The sequence below is a fragment of the Magallana gigas genome, chromosome 9, assembly GCF_963853765.1.
Source record: "Magallana gigas chromosome 9, xbMagGiga1.1, whole genome shotgun sequence".
Lineage (NCBI taxonomy): Eukaryota > Metazoa > Mollusca > Bivalvia > Ostreida > Ostreidae > Magallana > Magallana gigas.
Genome location: NC_088861.1, coordinates 1,819,496 through 1,831,683, shown reverse-complemented (window position 1 = coordinate 1,831,683; position 12,188 = coordinate 1,819,496). Strand labels below are relative to the sequence as shown.

The 12,188-nt window shown below is 32.0% G+C and overlaps 2 protein-coding genes across 2 annotated transcripts; both read left to right on the top strand.

Moving 5' to 3' along the window:
• The first annotated feature begins 1,404 nt into the window (after positions 1 to 1,404).
• LOC109621105 (uncharacterized) lies at positions 1,405 to 4,687 on the top strand. The gene is made up of 4 exons (XM_020075013.3): positions 1,405 to 2,733; positions 3,039 to 3,107; positions 3,827 to 3,916; positions 4,114 to 4,687. Exons 1-4 carry the CDS (start codon positions 2,380 to 2,382, stop codon positions 4,162 to 4,164), a joined length of 564 nt encoding a protein of 187 aa, XP_019930572.3. The 5' UTR covers positions 1,405 to 2,379; the 3' UTR covers positions 4,165 to 4,687.
• Positions 4,688 to 4,779: 92 nt separating this feature from the next.
• Positions 4,780 to 11,830, top strand: LOC105347846 (uncharacterized). The gene is made up of 4 exons (XM_011457083.4): positions 4,780 to 7,392; positions 10,080 to 10,148; positions 10,625 to 10,714; positions 11,695 to 11,830. The coding sequence occupies exons 1-4, from the start codon at positions 6,331 to 6,333 to the stop codon at positions 11,791 to 11,793; spliced, it is 1,320 nt and encodes a 439-aa protein (XP_011455385.4). The 5' UTR covers positions 4,780 to 6,330; the 3' UTR covers positions 11,794 to 11,830.
• The last annotated feature ends 358 nt before the right edge of the window (positions 11,831 to 12,188 follow it).

The following is a 12,188-nucleotide window of genomic DNA, read 5'->3' as shown; positions in this document are numbered from 1 at the left end:
ATATCATATAATGTATCAAATATGTTTCAGTGTCATTCAATACAATATCATTCTATATTATACAATATAATATCATGTTTCAGTGTTATGATGTATTATGTAATATGATATTGTAATATTATACTATATTGTATTATATTTTATGATATTGTATTATGTGATCAAATACAATAAGGTATAACACAATACAATGTCATATCATACGTTACAATATCAAATCTCATTATTGTTTATTACGGCATTTTATTTATTATATGATATATATTATATTAGAAATATGACATGATGCAATATTTAATTTTATATCATTGTATTGATTAACATATGAACATATGATTATCATAAAAAAATTTATCAGATGATATACGATATTTTGTCAGAACAGAATCCATGAATATCCAAGATCATAAAGTATGATTTTCATATAAAATGATAAAGGTGGTCTTATGAAGGTGATGTCTCATAAGGGTGATGCTCCGTCTCGGTGAGCTTAGTAATCTATGATTACCTATGTTTAAAATTGTTGCTTACCTCAGGTCTAAATAGTCTGCACCATATATCATTATTTTTACCACAAATTTATATTCTACTACGCCAAATTAACTTTGTTCAGTTAATATTTTAGTAGATAAGTTATACTCATATGTGACAGCTTAAGAAAACATTCTTTTTATAAGACTCTACCTAAAGGATAAAACCTTATTAAAACCCATAAGATGTAGAAAAGTAGAAACTTATTGAATAATCTGACACCCCTTTCAGCCCAAAAAGGAATAGACATATGTAAATGGAAAATGCAAATCTGATATGGAACAGTTAAATACATAATTGTATCTTTCGTGGTTGAACTCTATCCTCTAATGCAACAACATTTATATCATCAAGGGTCAACAATACACTAGGTTTGCTGTTTTAAAAAAAATATCATTGGTGGATGTGGATTTTGACCATTAATGATATAATTTTGAAATTTTATCATTAGGCAGTAAGTAAATCATAAACTTAAATGATAAATGGTGAGGATTATGGCCACTTATGCAGCTTTTTATAATAAGTGGACAGTGTATCATTAGAGGTTGCTACAGAGCTGTGAAGAAGAAATTGCATAACATGCTTACTGGTTGTATGTATACTTTTTAAAATATTCGCATAATAATGCATGTATCCGCATAAAAAGCCAAAGAGGGTGCATAACTTGTTAAAGGAAAGAAAGAAAACAAAAGAAGTTTCTTTAAAAACGCATGTTTAGCAGCATTTCCAAATATTTAAACTTTTAAGGATTTAGATTTTGGTTTTTCCGAAAACAAATTTCACTGTACAACGTACTAAACCAATTAAATATATAATCAGAATTCCTTCGTAATGGGAATGGCGCTTAAATGTCTCTTTTTCCATCCCAAATGATTGTGAAAAAACAAGCCATATTTTTCCCATGCAAAGAAACCTTCTTTTGATTATTTTGCTTCATTAATTGCTTCATTTTATATTTCACACGAGTAAAATAATACCTTTTTTGATTGAGATTAGCTATGGAAACTGCAGATATTGCAATTCCTCGGGGAAATCACATGTTTATTTTTTGCACAGTGTTTGTTTGTCCAAACCAATAGAGTGCAAGACCAAAGAAGAAGCAATAAATTAGAGGACAAATTATAATATTTTCTTTCTTATAAAAGAGAATAGGTCTGATAGATTTGGTAGTGTTATATATGATGGACAAACAAGAGAGACATACCAACCATGAGCAGACCGATGAAACCAGTTCACCCATTAAGGACTCGTGCGAAGAAACAGATCCGGTCATTTCTGTTCGACCGGATGTTAAAGGTTCTTTAACCATTGCAGACGTCTTGCAATTTCCGGTGGTTGTTCTCAAAATATGCGGAACGTACATTGAGACTGAAGTTAAAGAAGACAAAGGAATTTTACCATGGAGTAAGATATATTCTTTGTTTGTTGCTTTGCTACTTTTGTGGCACGTACTTTACAATATGGAATACTTTACAGATGACCCCGATCTGCCGGGAAGTCGTTCAATTCAAACTGTTATTAGCATAGGATCCAAAATTGACTTTATCATTTTTCCTTTCATTTTGATTGCTACGACCAAAAATTTACGGAAGATTTTGAAAAGATTTACAGCTTATCAAACAGAGTATGGATTTGCGACTGATGTTGAAGAAGCAAAGAGCGATGTCAATGGAAAACTTTTTCATCTATTTTTGATTTCCTTTACTCCTTCTATTGCAACACGCATGCTTTTATTTAGCTTTTCCCCATTTTACTGACTTGTTAAAAATTTGGAATTTCGTATATGTATTTGGTACTTTCGAGTTCTTCACAAATCTGGTTTTCAATGTGTATTTGAGCGCTATTGCAATGACTACATTCCTGATCATATTTATTCTGACGACATTTATTACGAGAGAGGTCAAGGTCGTTGATCAAAAGGTGAAGGCCTTTGGAGAGGACTGCGCGATCACTGCTAGTAAACTAGAGAGACTTAGAAGACAACAACAGCAAGCGGGGACTCTTTTGAGAAAATCCAAACTTCTCGCGCAATCTTACACAAATGCAGTGTTCCTGGTCATTTTAATTAAAATCTTAGTCTTTTTATGGGGATTGTTTCATGGCGACGAAGTTGTCATGGTTAAAGCACTGCATAGCAACGTCATATGTCAAGTGCTGACTGTGCTTTGGATGAGAAAATCTACGATAAAAGCAAATGATCAGGTAAGGTTACAGCCATTGATTTTCTATTACTAGTATTTCATGTAACCGCTGATTCAGCATTTTTTTTATTATTCGATGCATGTTTCAATAACTGTAATTGAGTTGAGTCTAACTACGTCAAAAGGGAGTTAGCTTTGTAGAAATCATTCAAATTTGTATCACATATAACATTTTTAAAAGCTATACTGTATTTCCAAGACGAAAATGAAAAGAAAAATCAAATTCTGGTCAAAATTGAAAATATCATTTAATAAAATTTTGAACATTTTGTAATATGATTTAACGTATTTATTTTGATTTTCCAGGATCACAAGATTTTAAGACGTCTATTTGCTTTAAGTTTGGAGAATTTGTCATTTGATGCACAACACCAGGTAATACCAATACACTTATTATATCAATATCATAGTATGCTGTTTAATAAATCATGATTCGTGGGCGTAAAAGTTGGTAGATTTTGTGTCTTCCTCTAACCGCACGTCTCTGTAAGCATTTAAATGCCTTTTGAACTTAGTAGGCATGAATCTTTACATAAAGCATGGTTTATCGGATTTTTCTCTATTCATCATGCAGATAATATAATAATTTCTCTCACCTTTAAATTAAAATAAGTATGCCAATTCTGATTAAAATATGCAAGTTTTGTCAGATTATCAGATTGTCAACCGAATAATGTAGATAGAAAGCATTAATGAGGCATATTGATGAAGCCAGTGCGCACATTGCCACATTTACTTATCATGTCGTCTTAGTTAAAATTCTCTAGTTAAAGTTAAAAAATGATTTTATATATATATATATATATATATATATATATATATATATATATATATATATATATATATATATATATATATATATATATATATAACCCACACAGAATGATTATGGAAAAACCCTTAAGCCTAAACATTCACTTATTCTCACATATGTAATATGAAAAATAAAACCACTAACGTATTAAATATTTTTTTCCGCGCGACAATTGATCGCTTTCTAAATATATTGTTTTTGATTCTTAATTAAGTGAAGAGTTTAGTGCCCCTAGGTGTGTGTTTTTTCTACATTATGTCATAATGTGGTAATCGTTTAGATACAGGTATTCATATCCCAGGTGATCATCCAGACGACATCACCTAACGCTGTCAGCACGATTACAGTGGAAGTCTCAACAGCACTGGTGGTAATTATGTATATTCGACTACACTTGAATGTTAAAGGTAGAATATCATTTATTGATAGCATTTCATCAAAGGTAACCTTAAACATTGGAAGTCTCAAGAGTATTGGTGGTATTATGTATATTATTTTCTGTCACAATCGAACGTTTAGCCTAAAGCAGAAAATCAAATTAATGTTTAGTATTCTTTTTCCTCACAGATATTTGGGGCGATGACCACATGGTATATTGTTGCGGTTTTACAGTTTTGAGGTGCTAGTTGTGGCCTTTACTAGTTCCTGGACATTGCAGTGTCTCAAGTTGACTCTTTTTATAGCTGCAATTTTAATCTGACCCTTTCAATTTCTTTTTGGGGAGCTGAATAGGTTGGGAAAACTCAACACGGTTGCAACTACTACTTTTTCCCCTGGTAATTTCGTTTATGTTTGGTGACAAGTCATTATATAACATGACTCCATATAAAATGAATATTCAACAATTTTCATTTCATAACCACTAATGTGATTTTATTTTATGTAAGAATAAAATAGAAGAAACAAATAATCTTTGCTTCATTTCTTTATATTTAAAAGTATATTAGAACGAGCGACATTAACATTTATACGGATGATCTTTTTATATTGATCGTGTGTTGGCCATTCCTCACAAATTAGCTACGTATGTTAATGTACATGTATTTTGTATTGTATGAGATATTTTATTTCACAATATTACTGATTGTGAACGTACCGCTAAGTTTTTTTTCTGTTTGTGTATAAGATATGAAAAATGGCCAAAAAGGGAAGAAAATTCGTAAGCAATGCGTATGTTCTATTTGAAATTTTTTTGCTCTTACGTTTTGATATGAGTTAGATATTCACAAATTCAACAAAAGCAGCAATTTATTTTTGTTCCATTGTAAAAAGCATATCTACATGTATCATTAAAAGAAAAACAATGGAAGTATTATACATTTTCTCACAAACGTCTGGTCTATAAAACAATACTTTGAAATGTTCATTAGTTGGGTTATTTTGACTTTAAAAGTATATTCATCATGATTTTGAAAATGTTCTTGGAGAAATCAAAATTTCAGTAGAAAGGCCCAGAATAGAATAAATCATCATTGAACAGAAATCACCTTTCAGTTTATAAATTACCAATAAAATGTATTAATTCGCGGGGAAAACAACCCTTTTGTGAACGAGGCAATGGGTCTTGAATGAATTATACTGATTAGGTGGTTGCTTGACTTTTGCAGGAGGCGCTGACTTTTAGACTTTAATTTGGCGGTTGTCAACTTCAGAATCGTCGCTTTTCATAAAAGTTAACTATGCCGACTGAGTTGACGAAATCCTTTTTGTAATGTCGGACAATCTACCTGTAATATTTGTCGGAACTCAGCAAATATGATATATTTGATCGACCTTTTTGCTTTTGATTTGTTGTAACACCAAAGAGACAATTGACTTCAATTTCATATCAGTAAACAATCAATCCTATATCTCAGAATCCAAAGTAGAAAAAAAACACATCTCCATTCAAAGGTAAACAATGTGATGCATTGCCCCTCCTTGGTTTAATGGATATTATTTTTAGCTCACCTGAGTCGAAGGCTCAATAAAGCGAGCTTTTCTGATTAAGATTTGTCCGTTGTCTGTCGTTGTTGTTGTTGTCCTTGTTGTTGTAAACTTTTCACATTTTCATCTTCTTTTCCAGAACCACTGGGCCGATTTAAACCAAAATTGGCACAAAGCATTACTAGTTGAAGGGAATTAAAGTTTGTTCAAATAAAGGGTAATGTTTTATTTATTTGAAGATAATTTCGAATAATTAAAAAAAAAATTGTTGTTTTTCACAAATCTTTTCCAGGAAAACAATTAGTCAAGAAAAGCTCAAATTTATGTGGAAGCATCTTCCGGTAGTTTAGATCCAGCTTTGTTCATACTATTATTCCCGGGGTTAGGGTGGGGCCATATTAAGGGTGAGTAAAATTTTGCATCGGAAGATACAGAGAAACAACTTTAAAAATCTTCTGCCAAAAACATCCTTGAAACTTGTGTAGATTTGAGTTTTAACATGATTTCTTGGAGAAAAGTGGCGCCATAGAGGGAGGGGGATTCTTAAATAGGATTCAATAAAAATCAAAATTAACAAAAGTGTTTGGTAATATATAAATAAAATGGGTAGATACTTTTACTTTTTGTGTTAATTCTACTGTTCTTAATTGCCAAGATATTTTGAATTTGATACTATTATGATCATTGAATCAGAGTTTTGGCTATTGGTGCTCGGATGTGAGCACTGTGGCCCCTGGGCTTCTTGTTTATGTAATACTTTGTCATAATACCAGGGACTGCAATGATCAGATGGCGTCTATTTACACTATTTATTAAACAAACATTTCGGTGAGATCTCGATCAACGCAATTAAATTAAATGGATCAAATGGATATCTCGCATCATTTTGATGAAAAAAATCCTGGTGATAATATAGCAATTGATAACTCACACACTGGAGTCATGATGAATCGTGTTCGAAAAGTTTCACCAATGCCAGAAGAAAATGGAAGAAAATATGATAATCCCACCGTTGAAGAAGCATTGCATTATCCAATTTTAATGCTTAAAGTCGGTGGCTTTTATTTTGAAAACTTTCGATGGACTAAATCGGTATTGGCAAGAATCCTTTTCGATGTTCTGGTGATGGCAATGGCACTTGCAATTGTTATCAGAATCATAGCTGGATTTATGACCAATGGTGATTTTTCGGATAAATTAATGGGCCGAATAGTCTTTGCGGTGGCCAACATAAGTAACATCGTGATGTATCCTGTTTTAATCATCAACACCACGCGGAATTTACCACGAGTTCTTGCAAAGTTTTCGGCGTTTCAAGCAGAAAATGGTTTTGCGACAAACGTTCGGAAGTTGAAAAGAAGAATCACAGGAATATCAATTTTTTCTGTTATTCTAAGTATATATTTTTTGGCAAGTTCGAATATTGTATCTAGCTCTCGATTCTTCGATGAATCGGGGGTTATGGTCAGTCGCCTACTGCCTTTTCGCTACACAGATGGATATGTGTACGATTTCGTATCCGTCATTGACTCAATTACAGTCACTATTTTGTCTTTTTTTATGTACTTACAATTAGTTATTGTTTTCGTTCTATCCTACCTGATTATCCAGGAATTCCACGACGTAACAAAAACAGCGGACACTATCAAGCAACAAACCGAAGTTACCGAGTCGGAAGTTCAAAATCTAAGATGGCGACACTTTCAGGTGACCGAATTGCTACAGACTGCAAACAGTATCATACAACCAAATGTTCTGCTACTCTACATTATCATGCTGCCCAGTATCTGCCTGACTGTGTATGGGGTTGTGTACAGTACGCTGGGACTATTTGATGTGATGATCCTGGCTTCGCTACTCATTACAAACACAATTGCAGTCTGCTTAATAACAGCCACGGGCGCTATCATCAATTCAAAAGTAAGGAGCACATTATTGCCATATATTTGTACTTGGTTAGCTGAGATGTTTCTTCAGTATGAAATTTTGTTTGTTCTTAGACATTATTTTGTTTGTATGCGTGTTTTAGACAATGGAAATAGCTAGGCTGTCATTCGAATGTTTTATTCAGTCTCACAGTTGATAGGAACGATTACAATTTGAAATTCTAACAAATAACCATAAGTGACTCCATATGTAATATCATACAAGCATATATCTGCAAGGTTTTTTTTTTTTGCATAACTTTTTAATATCTTTTTCAAAGCAAAAATTTCTTCTTTTAAATAAGGGCAAAGTGTAATCCTTAAAGTCACAATAAAAAAATACCTATATTGACTACGAATCTAGATCTATGCAACACTTATCAGACCCACAAGACTCTCTCTCTCTCTCGTTTGATTTACAATTACTGTTTTAAACCTCATTGTTTTAATTTCTAACACTTGTATTTTGTTTTCTCAGGCGCTCTATTATCAAACTTATATCAACTTACAAAACATGTCAAGCGTTGTTATTCTGGATCGATATGATATCTATGATATTTCATTTCTTTTGTATTGCATTGTTTTACGAAATATATATGTTATATTAAAAGTTTAAAATCAAAGATTTCTAAATTGAACTATGACAAGTTGTTATAATTAAGTTTAGAAATCTTTGATTTTAAACTTTAAATGTAACATATAACGTTCTATTTAAATAAACTTGTTTTTTACATTCATTTTTGTTCACTCACATGGATCTGAATAACCATCTGTTTTGTATGGATTTGGTTCTGTGTTCGTCTTCTTTTCTTTCTCCAGTGCTTTGTAAAATTAGATTCAAAATTTTCTAAGGTATATTTGCATTTTATTGTAAAAAAATATTTATTCTAAATTTCCCCGTGTATCTGATAAATTATGAATATTGATTATGAATAATATGTTTTACGGTGTGACCGTTGGGGCGAGCGCAGAAGGAGTCACACATCTGTCATCATTGTTAAATGCAACCCGTGGACTTAACCAAACCAAAAAACTTTGGCTTTGTCTCGAAAACTTTTACCACCGCAAGGAACCGGAAGATATCAAACTTTTATTCCAATGGTCCCTTCCTAGGTTTATACACTTAAACAAAAAATACCACTGAGCATTAATAAAATGTTAAACAGACTTATTAAAATATTTTGATAAACACAAAGCCGTTTTTTTTGAATTTTTTATCTCTCCTTTACCTTTTAATAATGATCATTAAAATCAATAAATTGTGTGTCTGTGTTATTTCTCATTTTGTTCCTTGTTGTTACCGGTGTTTTAGTTTTCCTCTGTGACATTAATTTTGTTTTTAATCTTTTTAATTTTAGTACGCTATACGTTGTAGACATGTTCCCTCCCCCTTTTTTTAGTGTGTGATATCCAATATTATTGAAAGGTTTGACCACATATGCAACTATAACAAATACATGTAGATATTTTAACAGTTTAATTTTTTTCTTTTATTTATTCATTACAAAATGACGTGGCTACACGTAGATTTAATAATAATTTAGACTTTTCTTTTTTAATAAGTTTTTGTCACCTACCTAACGTATACAATGATTGGATCAATATGACAATAAATTTAGCATGGAACTTGCATGTGTATTTACTGAGCAAAAAAAAAATCATTAAAACAAAACTAATCAGCCAAAGAGTCACCGTTAATAGTGAGCGCAGTATCAGTGTTAACGGTGACTCCCTACTGTGTACTTCCTACACGTTACATTCAGTACAGATGCTTGATCCACCTCTAAATGTATCGCGGGAATATAAAACGCCAGATCACTGAGACGTCATAATTAACTTTTTGCGCTCGACAGTTTTCGTAAATTGTCGGACAAATTCGGGGAAGGAAATGACGTCATTGGTACAGTTTTTTACGTAAGCATATGTGTTGTTTACTTTAATGTTGTTAAAAGGATTCTTTATTGTTAAATGAAAATGATGTATGCGATTTACAGGTAAGAATTTTCCTTAGAAACGCTTCCTGTTCCGCCAAGTTGCTATGCACCGCAAAGGATCACTGGGATAGTAGAACGTTTTCACGCGGGTCCACAAAATTTTCTTTGAACAATGTGCAGATTTCAACTCGAATTTCCTCCGTTCGTACACGTTGTCTATGGAGCTCGCTACGCGAGCGGCGCTTCGCGCCGCCTCGCTGCGCTCGCTATAAATTATGAATATAAATTGTGATATTATAAGTACAAATAGAATAACAGAATTCAAATATTTAGTTTTGATTTCGAATTTCGAATGGAAAATCTAGTATGCAAATAAAAAAAAATAAAACACAGAAAGAAAAGCTCTATAATCCTTATAAAAACTTTCAGCGGCATTTTTACAACAACCCGTTCTGAATTGTTTACAAACAACGTTCTATGATCTTTTATGATACAGTATATGTGATCTAGTCTTTTAGATCCGACCTCAAAAACCAGAAAATAAATGAAAAGGTTGGCACGATAAATAACAGTCAGTGCTTAGAACTTTGCAACATTGTATATCAAGCTTGAATTAAGGACACAAGTAGAAAATAAAACTGTATCTAATGAAAAGCCTAGAACAGTCAATTTTCAATTTATCAATACTTCTTTAAGGATAATACATTAACATAGTTACATAATATTGAGATTTTATTGAACCTTTCAGGCTCATAGTGTTCTGCAAAGTTTGCTAGAGTTGAGCGTAAAATCACTGTCAACTGATGCCAAGTATCAGGTATATTTTAACAACTTATTTGGTTTGTGTAATCAATTTATATTTTTCGTAAAACCTCGATAAAATTGCATTTATCATATCATCTTTTGTCATTTATAAAACTCATAGTCAATCTAACCATCAGCATGCTCCGCCAGGTCATTAATTTCTTTTAAAATGTCATAGCTAAAATAAAGTTTTAAATAACTATTTATTCTCATATTTTGTTTTGCAGACGTGAAATTGAATTCATTGGAAAATTTTTTTTTAACCCCAAAGCATGAGAACAATTTGCATCAGTTTTACTTTTACAAATGTATTTTGGTTTCTACAGCTGAAAGGAAGACAGTTTTATAGACATATAGCTTAAGAACACTTGTTTGAAAGTGTTTTTGTTTTCAACTTTAAAGACTTTGGCATATATAATTATACGTATTTGTATAAATGCTTTATTTTTAATTTCATCTGTTAAATTATAATTGATTATTGTAAAATAGTTACAGATGTTCATAACCCAGGTGACAAGCCAGACAATAGGAATTAACATATACGGCATGTTTATAATGGATGGTTCAACATTTCTTATGGTAAAGTATATTAATTAAGCACGTTTTACTAATATTAATTTAGATCTACAGAACGCTATACTATGAATTTCATCTTTCACGTAATGTTTCAGCAATGTGTTAAAACGTAAGCAGAAACCACACACTATGCACACTTGAATATTATCATGCCATCATCATCATCATCATCATCATCATCGCCATCATCATCATCATCATCTTGAGCATTGAATGCTTATTTTTGGATGTCGTCGGTCCTGTAACACGCCAAGCGGTGCAGTTAGCGCAGTATGATAATTTGTCTGCACCGCATGGTGTGTTACAGAACCTACGACATCCAAAATTAAGCATACAAAGCTTATATTTATATTCATAATGCTGTTTATCTTTATGATATATATGTGTATTGTCACTGTAAAGACATCAGCTACGCTCTTAGTCATGGATATGAAACAAAAACGGAACAGCCATATTAACAAGCTATTTAGTTCTCTTCCGCGACTAAAAATATAGTGCCAGAAACTTTGTAGAAAAAATCCTTTTTATTAAGGAGTAGATATAACTGAATGATTAATTTTCATATTATTGACATATTAAATTCGTTATGTAAGATTGAACGTTTCATTCAATCATGAAAAAATAAATATACTGGGGTTTCATTAATATTCAATGGTATCAATTTTGCGTGTATAAAGTGAAAATCACAGTTTTAAGGATATGTAAATTCGTGGCCAATGACCCCATCAATACAAAATGTTAATGCATTGTAATGAACATTTAATTTCGTGGATTAACTTAAATACGAAATCCACGAAAATTGGTATTCAACGAATATTGATGAAACCACAGTACTCAAAACACGTGGTGACGTTTACTTTTGTGCTCATGGCGCATGAATTAGTAAAGTGTATTTATAGGAAATTAAACGTCGCAGATTTCCAATGAAAACATAAGGGAAAATATACACTGAATGTAAATATATCATCAACTTTTCTTCACAGATAGCCGGAACGCTGATCACTTACATTGTGGTGGTCCTACAGATACAGGCTGGCAGTTGTGACGTCACAAACGTTCGAAACTGTAACTGCACAACGTGAAGCTTTTGTAGAAAGCATTTATGTTAAAATCCAGTAAAATAATTTGCTTTACCTAGTTAAAATATTATCTGAATCCTTTTATATAACTTTAAAGTTATGAAAGGAATGCATTGCTATCTTAGCACTTGCTAGATGTCAAAAGATCATTGCAAAATCCATCTAAAAAAGCAAAAACATGCTAATAAATATTTAGTTACTCTTTTTATACACTATAACAATTGTGTTTCGCGAAGCAATTAAATAGTTGTACTTTATTACGACGTATAGAAAAATCGTAATGTAACCACTAGCGATTCATCTACGGTCTGCATTCATAAACTTTGCTAAAGGAATAGCTAGTGTTAAAAGTAAAATTCAAATCAAAACTGAGCTCGTAATGGTAAAATGGCCCTGAA